This window comes from Triticum urartu, chromosome 7A, assembly GCF_056163025.1.
Source record: "Triticum urartu cultivar PI428250 chromosome 7A, HENAU_Tu73, whole genome shotgun sequence".
In the NCBI taxonomy this organism is placed as follows: Eukaryota; Viridiplantae; Streptophyta; class Magnoliopsida; order Poales; family Poaceae; genus Triticum; species Triticum urartu.
In genome coordinates, this window is record NC_141879.1 from 754406557 (window position 1) to 754424192 (window position 17636).

A 17636-nucleotide genomic window follows, 5' to 3' on the forward strand; every position below is an offset into this window, starting at 1 on the left:
CAAAGTAACACTCGGGGGCCGTCGGGAACCCAGGCCACCTCTACCGGGATGGAGCCACCTGTCCCTTCGGCCCCCATCTCCGAACAATATCATAAGTAATGTAACAATATAAAGTATATAGCATATGCCCGTGATCACCTCCCGAAGTGATCACGGCCCAGTAGTATAGCATGGCAGACGGACAAGAGTGTAGGGCCACTAAGGGAATACTAGCATCCTATACTAAGCATTTAGGATTGAAGGTAAGGGTAATAACTGTAGCAACAATGACATGCTATGCAGCAGAATAGGATTAACCGAAAGTAGTAACATGCTACATTACTCTAATGCAAGCAGTCGAGAGAAGGAATAGGCGATATCTAGTGATCAAGGGGGGGGGGGGGCTTGCCTAGAAGCTCAGCCGAGAAGGAGGGGTTGTCAACACCGTAGTCGTACTGGGTAGCATCAGCGTTGGTCTCGGTGTCTAACGAGAGAAGAGGGGGAAGAAATAATAAATATAATGCAAACATAACTATGACGGTGCATGACATGACAATGCGCGGTGCTAGGTGTGCCCAAACACGATAGGAGGTGATACCGACGAAGGGGGGAAACATCCGGGAAAGTATTCCCGGTGTTTTGCGTTTTTGGATAGATGAACCGGAGGGGGAAAGTTGCGAGTTTGCTATGCTAGGGATGTGTGGCGGACGAACGGGTTGTGTATTCGGGTTCGTCTCGTCGTTCTGAGCAACTTTCATGTACAAATTATTTTCATCCGAGCTACGGATTATTTTATACTAATTTTCAAAGTTAATCACTTTATAAATTATTATTATGAAATTAATTCAAAAATAGCATTATTGCATCAGCATGATGTCAGCATGACAGCAGCAGTCAACAGAGGTGTTGACTGGGTCAAACTGACATGTGGGGCACGCATGTCATACTCTGTTTATTCTAATTAGGGTTTAACTAATCTAATTATTGTTTAATTAATTAACAATAGTTAATTAGGTTAACTAAACACGATTAATTAATTTAGTTAATTATTACTTAATTAAATTTATTTTTATTTTTATTATTTTTATTCTTCTTTTCTTTTTAAATAAAATGTTCCAGGGTGGGCCCCCTTGTCATAGGCCCCTAGGCCTAACGGGCGCAGCCCGAACGGGCAGTGCGGGCGAAGCCGCCGCCCGCCCGATAGCGGGGCGAGGCCGAAGCGGGGGCTGAGCAGGCGCGGCCAACGCAACCGGTCGGCGCGGGCGCGGCCGGGGCTGTGGTCCGGACCGTGGAGGACGCGGGCGGCGGACGGCGGAGTGCAACGGGCGCTCGTGTGGCCGGCCACGGACGTCGCAGGGCGGAGGGCGAGCAGCGTGCGGTGGTGCCGGAGCACGACCAGGGGGTGTGAGCGGGGCGCACGGCCCAGGCGCGGTGCGGGGAGGAGGCCGCGGCCTCGGGACGACAACAAGTACGGTGGGCGCACGCGGGGGCGTCCGTGGGCGCTTGCGGACGGCGAGGGGGACTGGACGGAGCGACAGCGGGAGGTGAGGCCATGCGCGGGCGCGCGCGGAGGCGAGGTCGCCGGCGGCCAGATGCAGCTGTGGTTGCGCGAGGGGCCATGGGTGAGGCAGCAGTGCGGGCCGCGCGAGCGCGTGCGCGCTTTGGCGCGGGCAGGCGCGGCACGGGGCATAGAAGGGGAGAAGAAGATAGGCCGGGGCCTCATCGCGGGGCCGTTGGGTCAAATGGCAGCGGGTGTTGAGGAAGAGGACGGGGACGTGCGACGGAGACGGGGAGCACCTTCGGGGTCGAGGTCGGGCGGCAGCGTCGTCGGGTCGCGCGGTGGTCAAGGCGGTGCAGAAGCTGCGGGGCGGAGGCGGCAGCCCTCGGGCGCGGGCGTGCTCGCCGGAGCAGCGGCGGAGTCGATCGGGACAGCGGGGCGCCGGCGAGGAAGGGCATCGCCGCGACAGTGGTGGCGGAGGGGGGCACAACGCCCCGATCCAGATCGGGTCGAGGGGGAGGAGATGAGGGAGCAAGGAGAGTGGGGGAACGTGGGGAAGCGAGTGGGGGCGTGGATAAGTTAGGGTTAGGACTCAGGGGCGTGGGGGGGAGTTATGAGAGGCTACGTGGGCCGGCCTGGCTGGCTCAGTGGCCAACTGGGCCGAGGCCCAGCGATGGGGTTTGCCCCCCCCCCCCCCCCCCATTGCTTCCTTTTATTTATTAAATTTTATTTCTGTTTTAGTTTGTGTTTTCATATTTTATTTTAGTTTTGCAAAGTACAAAAACGATCCCTAAATTAGTACTACCACTAAACCCACTACCATAAAAAGTTTAACCCCTAAATAAAATAATTTAACATTTTATTAATTATAAAAGGCATTTCAAATATTTGTTTTTGCTACTGTTTTATTCATTTTTAGAGTATTTAAAGGTTTTATATAAGTGTGGTTCTCCATCATAATTACCTATGCATTATTTGGTACAAGCCGAACATTTTAGTTTTATTGTTTGAAAACTTTTATCGTTTGCCTTAATTCAGATTTGAATTTAAATCGGTTTTGAATTAACGCGAGTTTGGCAACAGTAACCGAAGTGATGTGGCATCATTAGCAGAGGTTTACGATTGCTTAATTAACCGGGCGTCACATAGATGCACACCACGATAGCATCCAGCTTTTCAGCAGAGCACGCTACTCGTGGTGTGTGACATCCATAAAATATCAATTCTTCATAGACAAAGCCGTGCGTGAGACAGACGGTGAGAAAGAGCCCCATGTTACACCACCCGCCGGCCACTAAGCTGGATGTCACCATGGAGTGCAACGCGGTCTGCAGGATGCTATTGCTCGATGGCTTCCAGCTGATCACAGGAGATCGTGCAGCTGATAGGCTAGCTTACCCACACCGGCCACTGGAGTTCAGGAGGCGACAGTGAGATCGTTGTCCGATTGTCGATTTTTTGGGCCACCATCCTTGCAGCTGATTGGCTAGCCGCGTCAGGAGTCATACAACGAGTTTCCCGCTGCCTCTTGCTTGAAGTCGATGAAGGCCTTCCACAAGATGTGGTTCCCCTTTATCGGTTTCTCGGTGATAGCATGAGTGAAGGGCAAGTTGCCGAGGGCGGCGACGGAGGAGGAGCCTATCATGGATGTGTCGGCGAGGTCTAGCTCTGATACCGTATAAGAAGACTAGGTAGGTTGATAGAAACAATGCCTTTACTTCGGCATGCCTAAGTGCTAATATAGGGATTGTTACAATAGATCTACAAAAAAAGAGATAAACAAGATCGGTTTACATCACACCGATTATTACAATCGAATAATAACTCTAAGCCTTATCGTTTAACAAAAGAAGTGCCAGTAATATGATACATCCATTGATACAATTTACTAATAGTCCTGTAACACCGGAGCTCTGCTTTTCTTATCAGTTAAACAAATTTTAAGCAAGTATTGTAGGTAGCATAGAAGAAACTACACACAAAACGATACCAATTCATCATCCGTAGTCATAGGCACTACTAGGTAGGAATGGTGAGGTTGGCGTGTAGATAATCAACATGATGACCTTCACATGTTTGGTTCCCAGAAGATAGCTCATCACTAGCATGCCGTGTTGTTGGTCTGCGTGATGGGTTAGGCTCTAGGCACCGAACTGCAACGCTGAGCACGTTGTATATTTCTCTAGCGGTTTCAGCGCCCGGAAGCTCGAGCCTAGAGTCCAGCAGATCCTTCAGACATAGATCATTCTTGTTGGTTGTCAAGTAGATAGATGAGAGCAAATCGCCTGGATGGGATCCCAAAAAAAGCTCAATAACGAGCACTCCGAAACTATATACATCACATTTCTCAGTCACGTTCTCTGTGTACGCTAGCTCTGCAGTAAATATAGGTCAGTTAATTAGTGTTGCAATTAATTTTCATTGTTCACACGGATACATCACATATGACATATGCAAAAGCAACATATATGACGCATATGTAAGTCTAGAAAATAATACAGAAAAGGATCTATTTTATTTTTACCTGGAGCAAGATAGCCTTTTGTGCCAGCAAGCCTTGTGATATTCGGGCCACTAACATTGAGGATTTTAGCCGTACCAAAATCAGAGATGAAAGCTCTAAATTCCACATCAAGCAAAATGTTGCTGCTTGTTATATCTCGGTGAACTATTGGTGATGTACAATCATGATGCATGTATGCCAAAGCATGAATCACGTCCAACACAATATTTACCCGCCTTTTCCAGTCCAATTCAATTGCCCTTTTGTTGGTTCTAAGTGTTTCCGCCAAGTTTCCTCTCTCCATGTATTCATAGATAAGAAATCTGCCTTGGCTTGAGGAGCAATACCCAAATAGTTTTACGATGTTTCGATGTCGAATCTGCACCAATGCCCCGATCTCGCGATTGAACATTGACTCATTGACGCCATACTCATCTTCTATTGTGCGTATCTTCTTCACTGCAAATATTTCACATGTTGCAAGTCTAGCTTTGTACACAGACCCATATCCTCCGGTTCCAATGCAATGTACCTCGCTGAAATTGTCAGTTGCCTCAGCAATTTGCTTGAACACATTTGTCCCATCAAAGCTCCAAACAGAGAACATGCTTGCTAATTGTGTTACATTATCAGTGGAAGTTGCCTTTGATTTCTTCCTTTCATGCCGAAATTTAAGTATAGCTATGACAAGAACAAGAGATATCAAAATAGGGACTGTGGCTAGTACAATTTTTCCATAAGGTGTCCGTTGTCCTTCGCTCTGAGTTGCACTACTACAGGGGGGCAGTCCTTTCACTACACCACATAACATCTTATTATGCATGAAACATTGGAGTGGAGCTCTCAGGAAAAGCCTACTCTCTGGGATCGGTCCTTCCAATTCATTATAAGATACATCAATGGATGTTAAGCTTTCCATGCTCCCAAATGATGCTGGAATTGAGCCATTCAATTCATTGTGTGAAAGATTCAAAGTATCTAGCATGCTCAGGCCACTAAGTTGGCTTGGTATCGCCCCAACAAATGAATTGTCGCTTAAATCCAACAGGCCTTGTAAGCTTGACACCACGCCTAGCTCGGTAGGGATGTTTCCTTCAAAGTTATTATGACTCAACTTCAAAAAGCGAAGCTTGAGGCAATGTTCAACTGAACCTTTTATTGAACCACTTAGGTTATTTGATGACAAATCTAGGATCTCTAGATTGTACAATGCTCCAATTTCTTGTGGAATGCTACCATAGAGCAAATTATCAGCGAGGCTCAAATGGAACAGACTTTTTACATTGCCCAGTTTACTTGGAAGCTCCCCTTCAAGTTTGTTTGATGAAAGATCGAGCACCTTTAACTGAGACAACAGTCCCATACTTGTGGGTATATTACCCATGATGTTGTTGTTTGAGATGTTCAGCTTGGTAAGATTATGCCAGTCCCTCCAATGGTTAGATAACTGCCCATATAGTTTATTTGAGCTCATATCCATATACACCATATTGGGATGAATTCCCAACTCAGAGATATCTCCTTCTATTTGATTCCTTTCAAGACGAACTCTAACGAGGCTTAAGCAATGTACCAGACTTGACGGCAAAGGTCCATTCAGGTTATTATCAAATGCAGTCAATCTCTCGAGCTTGCCTCCAGCACACAAGTCAGGTGGCAAGGGACCGGAGAAATTGTTACCATTCAACTGTAGATATTGGAGATCCATTAAGGTACCAATTTCTCGAGGAACATGTCCGCAAAATTTATTACCATCCAGGTGCAAGAGAGAGAGCTTGGTCAAATTTCCAAACATATCAGGGAGGGAACCCACGAGTTTGTTGTTGCTAAGTCCTAACTCTTCTAAGTTCATGAGATAACCTAATTCTGGAGGGATACGTCCAAAGAGTTGGTTGTCCCATAGGACCAAGCTAGTGAGATTAACCAAACTCCCAAAGGTAGCAGGGATAGAACCAATGAGTTTGTTGTTCCTAAGATCTAACTTTCTCATATTCACTAGGTACCCAAGTTCTCGAGGAATATGTCCGGAAAGTTGGTTGTCGCCCAGGTACAAGTAACTGAGCTTGGTCAAATTTCCAAATATATCAGGAACGAAACCCATGAGTTTGTTGTGTTGAAGTTCTAACTCAAATAACTCCACGAGGTAACCTAGTTCTCGAGGAATGTGCCCAGAAAGTTGGTTATACCTTAGGTACAAGCTGGTGAGATTAAGCAAACTCCCAAAGGTAGCGGGGATAGAACCCATGAGTTTGTTTTGCCAAAGATGCAGCCCTCCTAAATTCACCAGGTAACCTAGTTCTCGAGGAAGATATCCAGACAATTGGTTATCACCAAGAAACAAGTTATTGAGTTTGGTTAAATTCCCTAAATTTCTTGGGATAGGGCCTGTGAGGTCGTTGCCGGTAAAATCTAACTCTTGTAAGTTCACGAGGTAACCTAGTTCCTGAGGGATATGTCCAGAAAGTTGGTTATAATATAGGTACAAGACAGTGAGATTAACCAATCTCCCCAAGGTAGCCGGGATAGAACCCATGAGTTTGTTTTGACTAAGAACCAACCATCGTAAATTCACGAGGTAACCTAGTTCTGGAGGAAGATATCCAGATAATTGGTTATCAGCCAGGGACAAGTTAGCGAGCTTGGTTAAATTCCCTAAAATTCTTGGGACATGGCCTGTGAGGTTGTTGTTGGAAAAATCTAATGCACGCAGCTTCCTTAGGTAGCCTAGTTCGCTGGGAATGGGACCAGACAAGTGATTGTTTGACAAATCCAGCGCCACAAGGCCCTCTAGGTGTTTTACATGCCTTGGTATTTCACCGGAGAGCTGATTTGCCTGGAGCATTAGATGCCGGAGGTTTGGCAAGGATGATGCTAGAGAAGGTGGTAAGGAGCCCCTTATCTGATTTTGCGCGAGCTGGATACTCGTCAGGGTTGCCAACGCCGAGAAGTTGAGGGTGTGGAGCTCCCCTCTGAGCCCCAAGCCTCGCAGAGAGATCCCGGTGATCACCGGTTGTTGTTGATGCTTGCTGCTGCAGCTGATGCCATGCCAGCTACACGGCCATGAGGTGTTTTCCCAGGATTGCAGTTGGGCTGGTTGGCTTTCTAGTGTGGCTTTCCAGGCAAGAAGTGCTCCTGCCTGTTCCTCCAAAGATGGCCCAGCCATGGCCGAGGCTAGTAGGAGGGTGAGTGAGATGAGCTTTATCAAAGGGGAGGTCTCCATGGCTAGTCGCATAATAGTGTATGCCTTGTGTCTGTCAAACTTGGTGTCACCTTAATATACATGCATGCTAGCTAGCACTTTGACTAGTCATTGGCCATGTGGGCGGCTCCACTTATCACGACTAGCACGCAACGTCCACGCATAATGTATCCAAGACCAAACTATATATGTCCCGTAGTATCCCCACCAATCAGCTCCAAGTACGTGGATCGTGTGTTTTTCAAGCCACAACCTGAGCCGTCCGATTGGATCCCGATGCTGCGATCTGCCCTCACAGGTCTTATGGACGTGCACGTGACAAATTTTAAAACCAAATATACACTCTTCATCAAATATGTTGTTTACATATGCATAGATGCTCACCAGAGTAATATATAAATAGTACTCCTACCTGCTAGTTTGTCTGGGACACGGATAGACCGATGACTTGGATTGAGTCGTCGTCGTCGGGTAGCTTTCCGCTACTCGTAACATCCATAAAATATCAATCCTTTATCAAAAGTGTGTGAGAAACAGCAGGCAGAGTCTTGTTCTCATCACACAACTTCCAACTTGCCCACTGGAGTAGAGTATATATATACATGATTGACGCAACGTACATGAGGAGACCAACAAATCTTACTAGTTGCTGCCCACAGATTCTGGCAAAAAAATCGACAAACATGACCCTTTTCGACAAGTTTTGATCCCTTTTTCTTCGATTCCAGCCCCAAATTCCGACAATTTTGCAAAATGAGAGCATATTTGGTGAGCTAGTCGACCGATCTACCGATTCCACTGATTTGTTTTTTTGATTTTGGAGGTGTTTTGGTGGGACTGCGTTGGAGTTGCTCTCACCAGCAACTCCTTCAGTCCACGGGCCATGTACTGTACTACCGACAATAATGTTAATGTGTGTGTGTGTGTGACCAACAGCACAATCATTGAGGCCACCTACTGCCCTACCAATAATGCACATCTCATTTGTGTTATTTGCTTTAAAAAAGTTGTCCTCTATTGATGCGAGGGCGGCATGGTTGGTACTCTTATTTTGCTAATTTGTATGGGTACTAATTCATGTACTTTTAAAAAACTTAATTCCATCTTGTTCCAGCTGATTGTTCTATCGTCTTCATTTTGTGATTTAATTTTTTGACATCCTACTTTAGTCTTGATATCATATATGTATTCTCGTTTCCATCTGTCTGATTATCGTTTTCATCAATTTTTCTATACAATTTTATTCTATTAGTAAGCTTGCACGTGTAACACACGTTCTAATCTTAGCAAGAATTTTTCTCATTCCCCGCTGTAACATACTTGAACAAAAGCTAATCTCCTCCTAAATCAGACCAATACTCCCGTGTTGATCAATTGAAATTTTCAGAACAATCAATACAATCGGTAACTACTTAGGGTACATAGATGGCTTTATTACATATCTTCGCTCAATATAAAATGTATTTCTTTATCAAAATCTTGTAAGCTGCAATTTAGCTTCATTTGCATCTATTTCCTAATGTTAGTAGCAATCACAGAACCCATGCACAACAACCTGGGCGACAATCTTTCTTCTCTTCATTGACGGTGCCTTCGCCACACTACATCGGGTGGCGATGATAGGTTCGATGGGACTGTTGTGCATGGTACCAGGCCAAGCTGCTGGCTCCAACCATCAGAGCAGCCATAGGCTGCAAATAGAAGAATGGTCATTATGTGATACTATAAAACAGCTCGAGCACATCCGTATGGTTAAAGATTCACGGCCATAGTGGCAATAAAGAGTGTTAGTTGTTGCACAGAGCAAGAAGGCCCCGGTGCTTCAATATTGAGCAAAGCAATATGGGAATAGTGCACTATCCTCACCAGTATGACAAGAACCTAATTGCACAGCTCTCTTGTGATTTACACAGTGATGAATAGAATAAAATTACACACATTCATATGAGAACCGCATTGTTTGTTAACAGTTAGTAAGCCTAAATACAAATATTTTCTTTCGCATTCTCTGCTGGTTTGAAAGTATGATTGGCTGAATCCTCCTAGACCTTGATTTGAAATATCTACAAAGGTAGTTTTAAGGAACCTTGTAATGATGTGTGAACAAATCATATTGTCAAAAATAACTACAGTAGGCAGGCACGATACTCATGTTGTTCGACTGAATTAATATTATATACAATCTATTTTCCTACTAGGTGGGATAGACAGAAAAAACTGTGAGATAAGCAGCCTCCACAAAGATCAGAAATACATAGATATCTGCAAATATATTGGGTCAGGAGAAAGATTAGGGGACAGTAAAATATTTACATCGACGGAAAGGAAATCCAGTTTCCTTGGCTGTATAACTTTGCTCAAAATCAAAAGCATTGCATTGCTGCTAATGGGCTTTGGCATCAGCAAAGCAAGTCTTGCGATATACTTTGGAATTAAATGAATTAACAAAAAACTCAATTAATGTGCATCATCCAAACTTTTTAGACCTTAGTTTTTGTGAAGCCACTCCTAACAGGTCAGATTGTATATTCGTATATTCTTCTACCCTTTGTTCCCTTGAGCACCACCTCCTTATTCACTTCATTGCATCGAATTTAGGAGATGAAATAGCACAACAACACATAAGTAATATTATATTTTGCATCCTCTATGTGCTTATCTGTAAGCTCAACAATATATGTTTCTCACAACAATAGCAACAATTCATAACACTTATCCCTTCCCACCAAGAGCAATAAAAAATAATAGGCATAGTCAAATATTCCCTGCATCCGGAATTACTTATCGGCCAAACGGATGTATCTAGCACATCTGTTTGAATGACAAGTAATTACGGATGGAGGGAGTATGTGTCAATATTTAACATATTTGATCAGACCAAACTTTTCAAATATAAAAATTTGGGAATTTGGGCGAACATGAGTGAATTACTTTCACTATATAATCAAGAGAAATGAGATATTTGGGCGCCGGTAGCACCACCAAGTAAAGGTGTCCTGAAATAGAATCCCATATAAGCTATAAGATAAATCCATCATGTATGTGGAGCACATAATATTTTAGGAAATCAGAATCACCTCAATAACTAAGAAGTTGATGCTAGATGCATCTTCACTCCACATACCACACAGCCATCTTACAGAACACAATGAGCTCCTCCATTCTGCCACCATCGTAGCCATACATTGTGAAGTGTTGGCTAGTTGGATTTGAAGATTAATCCTTGCTATTCTCCACCCCATTTATGTGAATTGCAAGACGCTGCCACCACCATTGCTATTGTAGAACCTATCTCAAGTATCAACCTCTCCTTCCCAGTTCCTCGTTGCTGGTGCTTATCCTCTATGAATCATGATGGCAACCCAATCATCACAATCTGAAATAATTGTAAAAACAAAATGATAAATGCTGTGATTTCCAAAAGTAGACAGCCATAACCTACTTTGATCACATGACTTCCGGCTTCAATGCTTCATATGCACATGGGTAAGGTAAACTTCAGTCTGAATGTAACATGCAAATCTGATTGTAAAATATACATGATTGATGTGAATGCCAACATGTTGATACATCAGTACAAATGTACAGTATGAAGGTGCCTTCATACTCCATCGCTCAGGCTCCTATTTTAATCAAACATGGCCTGGAGTTTTCAGAGTTAGAGACGGCAATATAGTTTCAACATGTCTAGTAAAGGCTGCACAAAATATTAGACGATGGTGAATGGAGATTCATAGAGGGAAAACCAAAGACGTATTAATTAGCACAAAAAAAATTATTAAAGAAGGGGGCTGGTCAATAAAAATACAACCTTATCTATCCTTATTCTGCCCTTCTATGTGGCAAGAAAAAGCACAAGAAAGTTATCAACTAAATCTTGAATTATATAGATGGGGCAGTTCGCCGGACACATAGAATGGCCTCCGTGAATATCACTCACACCCAAATTAGCTAGCACATGTGAGGCCAAAACTGCAGCTGTACTCACTTTCCTGAATAGCGCGCACTACATAATCAATGGAGAATATCAGTGTGCTGCACCCCAGGTCCTCAAGCAGGTTGATCCACACACAAAATCAACGCACTAGTTCTCCAATTTGACTAATGCTAGTAGTTGTAATGTAATTTGTTCTGAAAGGGAGCAATGTATGTAACATGAGAACTTTGATTGAACCCAATGATTTGTAAATATAATTATGAGAAACAATTTTGAACTCTCATCGGACAACTCGAAGCAAAATACCAGAAAATTACCAGCGGTGGGTGAAGAAATACTTGTGGTCGAGGCTGGACGTCATGGTCGATTTGCACTCTTGTTCGATGTGGGTCAAGGTCAGGTGATGTGGGTCACGGTCGCTTGCTCGAGGTCAGGTGATGTGGGTCACGGCCGCTTGCTCGAGGTTCATCGATCTGGATAAACTCTCAATTATAGCTGTGCCTACTTTCATGATTGGAACATTAGCAGAAGATGGCAGCTGCGCTTACATGATCAGTCTTATTATCTTCAAGTATGAAATATACAGGAAATTCAAAACAGAAGCTGTGTCTATGGCTGCAGCTGGCAGATAGAAGCAGATCACTATAACCAACTAAGTTCATCCTCATATCTAGCTCGGAAAGATCACCCTGGCCCAGACCAAACCACAGCTCGGAAACAGGAATGGAGATAATTCTTGAGCATATGTTACACTAATGCATTAGATTAGTCTTGGAGAGCGCTCCCATTTTTTCCTAGCATGTTTTTTTTTGTTTTGCTAAATAGCGACTTCATGAAATTATGCCCACAAATACACTGCCAATTACATGATCGAATTTTCTAAAGGATGAGATCGCTGGGAAGAAAAATTATCAAGATTTAAATCAGCCGATCGAGTCTTGATGGAGCCAATCCAGTTTTCCAAATAATTAAAGTGTCAGTTCACTATAGCACACAACTTAAGAGATTCAACTATCAGAAGGCTTTGCATTTCCGGGCAGATGACCAGCTTGAGAAAACGCGAATCCATGGATGATAGATCAGCGTCCCTTCTTGCCTGCCTGCCTTTGCACGGCCTCGCGCCAGATAATGACTGAATTTATTTTCACATGCTCCTAGATTGACATTGCATGACCCTAAAGCAGGAAACGTACCCAAATTGACCTAAACTGACCTGAGGATCCATGGGCGACGCCGTCAGAACTGAAGGTAGGCTGAGCTGAGCACTGTAGATTCTCTTATACGGGAACCCCAAGAATAACTGCATCAGACGGGATTGAAGCCCCCTTTGCACTGCACTGGTTGCGCGAGGATGGCCAGCCCCTCACGCCCTCGCTCTTCAACTTCCCCCGTGGACGCACCAACCTCCAACACTCAGCGCCATAGTTGTCGCCGCCTCCCCGAGGACGACCACCACAACCCGCTGCCACGGCCATCTTGCTCCACGCCTTCATACTCGGAGCTGGGCGCGGGAGACGCCGACGGCGTGTCTCACCGCGGGTGAGGCCAGGCAGGGCAGGGCGTCCCCGCCGGTGAGTCCCGTGCCTCCGACGGCGCCTAAGACTGGCTCGCCCGTGAGCATGACGAGCTCGAGCGCCTCCTCGTGCAGTTCGGCGACCGGATTCGACGGGAAGGGGCGAGGAAGAGTAGGGCTGCGAGTCCTCGCGCTGGAGCCTGGAGGTAGGGAGGATGTCGAGAGAGGGAGTTGGCGAGTACAGAGCTAGAATGGGGAACGGCTGGGAGACAGGGCAGCCGTGGTGAGAGCAGGACGGTGACGGGTTTGAGAGTGCGTGGGGGCGAGCGTTGTGGCCTTGTGGGGAGTCGTTTCGCGAGCGTGGGGCAAGTCGTTTCGTTAGCGATGGGTTTAACGATGATTTTTAACCAATTAGATGGCTGAGATGGCGAGTTGGATCTGCCTCTTCGTGCTTTTATAGTGGTAGTAGATATAATTTTTTTCTACAATTGTTCGCCATACCAAAAGTTTGCTTCGGCGTAACCTGTTAGCCTAGTTTAACTCACTGGATGGTAAATGCAATTTGGCTACATCTCTCATGCGCTCATACCTTCCTTGGCTGCTCGCGACAAACATTTTCGATTTCTTGTGCGCCCCATCATCGTCCCTTGAAGCCACATCGAGAGCCGAGTCGATGAGAGGAGACCTCTCCCGCCTACAGGCTATTGTGATGGTGTGATTCCAGAAAAGGTGTCTCCCTAATTATAATATTATCAACGACCACTTTGTGCCTCCATCGGATTCTGGCGGTGGTTGTGCCTCCATGATTGCAGGGCAGCGTGGAGACGGCCATGGCGGCTGGCGGCGGCTAATAACCCACAAGTATAGGGGATCGCAACCGTTTTCGAGGGTAGAGTATTCAACCCAAATTTATTGATTCGACACAAGGGGAGCCAAAGAATATTCTCAAGTATTAGCAGCTGAGTTGTCAATTCAACCACACCTTGATAACTTAGTATCTGCAGCAAAGTATTTAGTAGCAAAGTAATATGGAAGTAACGGTAACGGTAGCAAAAGTAATATTCTTGGGTTTTGTAGTGATTGTAACAGTAGCAACGGAAAAGTAAATAAGCGAAGAACAATATGTGAAAAGCTCGTAGGCATTGGATCGGTGATGGAGAATTATGCCGGATGCGGTTCATCATGTAACAGTCATAACATAGGGTGACATAGAACTAGCTCCAATTCATCAATGTAATGTAGGCATGTATTCCAAATATAGTCATACGTGCTTATGGAAAAGAACTTGCATGACATATTTTGTCCTACCCTCTCGTGGCAGCGGGGTCCTAGCGGAAACTAAGGGATATTAAGGCCTCCTTTTAATAGAGTACCGGACCAAAGCATTAACACATAGTGAATATATGAACTCCTCAAACTACGGTCATCGCCGGGAGTGGTCCCGATTATTGTCACTTCGGGGTTGCCGGATCATAACACATAGTAGGTGACTATAGACTTGCAAGATAGGATCAAGAACTCACATATATTCATGAAAACATAATAGGTTCAGATCTGAAATAATGGCATCCGGGCCCTAGTAACAAGCATTAAGCATAGCAAATTCATAGCAACATTAATTTCAGAACATAGTGGATACTAGGGATCAAACCCTAACAAAACTAACTCGATTACATGATAAATCTCATCCAACCCATCACTGTCCAGCAAGCCTACGATGGAATTACTCACACACGGCGGTGAGCATCATGAAATTGATGATGGAGGATGGTTGATGATGACGACGGCGACGGATTCCCCTCTCCGGAGCCCTGAACGGACTCCAGATCAGCCCTCCCAAGAGGTTTTAGGGCTTGGTAGCGGCTCCGTATCGTAAAACGCGATGAATCCTTCTCTCTGATTTTTTTCTCCCCGAACACGAATATATGGAGTTGGAGTTGAGGTCAGTGGAGCAACAAGGGGCCCACAAGGCAGGGGGCGCGCCCCCACTCTCGTGGACAGGTGGTGGGCCCCCTGGCCTTGATTCTTTCGCCAATATTTTTAATATTTTCCAAAAATAAGTTCCGTGGAGTTTCAGGTCATTCCGAGAACTTTTGTTTTTGCACATAAATAACACCATGGAAAGTCTGCTGAAAACAGCGTCAGTCCGGGTTAGTTCCATTCAAATCATGCAAGTTAGAGTCCAAAACAAGGGCAAAAGTGTTTGAAAAAGTAGATACGACGGAGACGTATCAACTCCCCCAAGCTTAAACCTTTGGTTGTCCTTAAGCAATTCAATTGATAAACTGAAAGTGATAAAGAAAAACTTTTACAAACTCTGTTTGCTCTTATTGTTGTAAATATGTAAAGGCAGCATTCAAGTTTTCAGCAAAGATTATGAACTAACCATATTCACAATAACTCTTAGGTCTCATGTTTACTCATATCAATGGCATAATCAACTAGTGAGCAATAATAATAAATCTCGAATGACAACACTTTCTCAAAACAATCATGATATGATATAACAAGATGGTATCTCGCTAGCCCTTTCTAAGACCGCAAAACATAAATGCAGAGCACCTTTAAAGATCAAGGACTGACTAGACATTGTAATTCATGGTAAAAGAGATCCAGTCATAGTCATACCCAATATAAATTAATAGTGATGGATGCAAATGACGGCAGTGCTCTCCAGCTAGTGCTTTTTAATAAGAGGGTGATGACTCAACATAAAAGTAAATTGATAGGCCCTTCGCAGAGGGAAGCATGGATTTGTAGAGGTGTCAGAGCTCGGTTTTAAAGCAGAGATAAATAATATTTTGAGCGGCATACTTTTATTGTCAACATAACAACCAAGAGATGGCGATATCTTCCAGGCTACACACATTATAGGCGGTTCCCAAACAGAATGGTAAAGTTTATACTCCCCTCCACCAACAAGCATCAATACATGGCTTGCTCGAAACAACGAGTGCCTCCAACTAACAACAGTCCCAAGGGGAGTTTTGTTTGCAATTATTTTGATTTGATTTGCATAAAGTATGGGACTGGGCATCCCGGTGATCAGCCATTTTCTTGTGAGTGAGGAGCGGAGTCCACTCCTCTTGAGAATAACCCGCCTAGCATGGAAGATACGGACATCCCTAGTTGATACATGAGCTATTCGAGCATACAAAACAGAATTTCATTTGAAGGTTTAGAGTTTGACACATACAAATTTACTTGGAACGGCAGGTAGATACCGTATATAGGAAGGTATTGGTGGACTCATATGGCATAACTTTGGGGTTTAAGGGATTGGATGCACAAGCAGTATTCCCGCTTAGTACAAATGAAGGCTAGCAAAAGACTGGGAAGCAACCAACTAGAGAGCGACAACAGTCATGAACATGCAGTAAAATTAATAGACATTGAGTGCAACCATGAGTAGGATATAATCCACCATGAACATAAATATCATGAAGGCTATGTTGATTTGTTTCAACTACATGTGTGAACATGTGCCAAGTCAAGTCACTTGAATCATTCAAAGGAGGATACCACCCCACTATACCACATCACGACCATTTTAATAGCATGTTGGCACGCAAGGTAAACCATTATAACTCATAGCTAATCAAGCATGGCACGAGCAACTATAATCTCTAATTGTCATTGCAAACATGTTTATTCATAATAGGCTGAATCAGGAACGATGAACTAACCATATTTACAAAAACAAGAGAGGTTGAGTTCATACCAGCTTCTCTCATCTCAATCAATCCATCATATATCGTCATAATTGCCTTCCACTTGCATGACCGAACGATGTGAAAATAAGAGTGCACGTGCATTGGACTAAGCTGGAATCTGCGAGCATTCAATAAACAGGAGAAGACAAGGCAATATGGGCTCTTAGTTCAATCAATAATAATGCATATAAGAGCCACTTCAACAATTTAATCATGGTCTTCTCCTATCGACCGCCAAAGAAAAGAAAAGAAATAAAACTATTTACACGGGAAAGCTCCCAACAAGCAAAAGAAGAACAAGACATATTTTTGGGTTTTCTTTTAATTATTACTACTACAGCAAGAAAGGTAAACTAACTAAAAGCTACAACTAATTTTTTTGTTTTTCTTAAGGTTTATCAAACACACAAGAAGAAAGCAAGAAAAAGAAAATAAACTAGCATGGATATTACTATGAAAAAGTATGAGCATCGACATCTAGCAATGAGTGTGTGAACATGAATGTAATATTGGTGAGAAATACGTACTCCCCCAAGCTTAGGCTTTTGGCCTAAATTGGTTTATTGCCACGGATGGCCTGGCGGATATCCAAAGTTGTAGTTGGGGTCGTACTAAGATGCACCAGCTATTGCATCGTGGGCTGCAGCTTGGAGGCGAGCTGCCATCGTCCTCCTTTCGTACTCATTTGCCTCCTCTCTGGTTATAAAATGTCTCCCCTTTGCCTGAAAGTCAAATAGAGTAGGGGCACGGAGAACAATATTGACGGCGTGACGCCTGTCAAAGATTAGTCGGTACTGGAGAGGTGGTTCATTCCTCTCGACAACCTGATGGTGAACCATAGCATTAAAGTCTAGATAAGTAGGAGGCAACTCAATATCATCATCACGTATGGCTACATCAAGAAAATCAGCTAAGCGGGTTGCATAAATTCCACCAAAGAAATCTCCATTAATTCTATTATGATGCAACCTACGTGCAACAATGGCTCCCAAATTATAAGATTTATCTCCTAACACAGCACTCCTAAGAATACTGAGGTCAGGGACACACATGTGACATGCTTTATCCTTACCATTTATGCACCTACCTATGAAGAGAGCAAAATAATGTATAGCAGGAAAATGAATGCTCCCTATGGTAGCTTGTGCTATGTCTCTAGATTCCCCCACAGTTATACTAGCAAGAAAATCTCTAAATTCAGATTTGTGAGGTTCACTAGCACTACCCCATTGTGGAAGTTTGCAAGCGGTGGTAAAATCCTCTAAGTCCATAGTATAAGAATTTTCATAAAGAT

The 17636-nt window shown here is 44.1% G+C and overlaps 1 protein-coding gene and 1 long non-coding RNA gene across 4 annotated transcripts; both read right to left on the bottom strand.

The window, feature by feature from the left end:
• Positions 1 to 3173: 3173 nt before the first annotated feature.
• Positions 3174 to 7236, bottom strand: LOC125522672 (uncharacterized). Its single transcript, XM_087534675.1, has 2 exons — positions 4002 to 7236; positions 3174 to 3852 (listed from the first exon to the last, which is right to left on the bottom strand). Exons 1-2 carry the CDS (start codon positions 7210 to 7212, stop codon positions 3497 to 3499), a joined length of 3567 nt encoding a protein of 1188 aa, XP_087390801.1. The 5' UTR covers positions 7213 to 7236; the 3' UTR covers positions 3174 to 3496.
• A 1286-nt stretch (positions 7237 to 8522) lies between these two features.
• LOC125525831 (uncharacterized) lies at positions 8523 to 12980 on the bottom strand. Of its 3 annotated transcripts, none has more exons than XR_007291446.2 (3): positions 11434 to 12980; positions 10257 to 10555; positions 8523 to 10175 (listed from the first exon to the last, which is right to left on the bottom strand). It is a non-coding gene; the product is annotated as an uncharacterized LOC125525831 (long non-coding RNA). The 3 variants fall into 3 exon arrangements; XR_015611667.1 differs by adding an exon at positions 10622 to 11310 and having other exon boundaries at positions 8523 to 10521; XR_015611666.1 differs by having other exon boundaries at positions 8523 to 10555.
• Positions 12981 to 17636: the final 4656 nt, after the last annotated feature.

Bases quoted from the DNA above. Each gene is read 5' to 3' on its own strand.
- LOC125522672 (XM_087534675.1), bottom strand. From the start codon at position 7,212: ATGCGACTAGCCATGGAGACCTCCCCTTTGATAAAGCTCATCTCACTC. The intron at 3,853-4,001 runs GTAAAAATAAAA...TATTTACTGCAG, and splicing joins AAAAGGCTATCTTGCTCCAG to AGCTAGCGTACACAGAGAAC.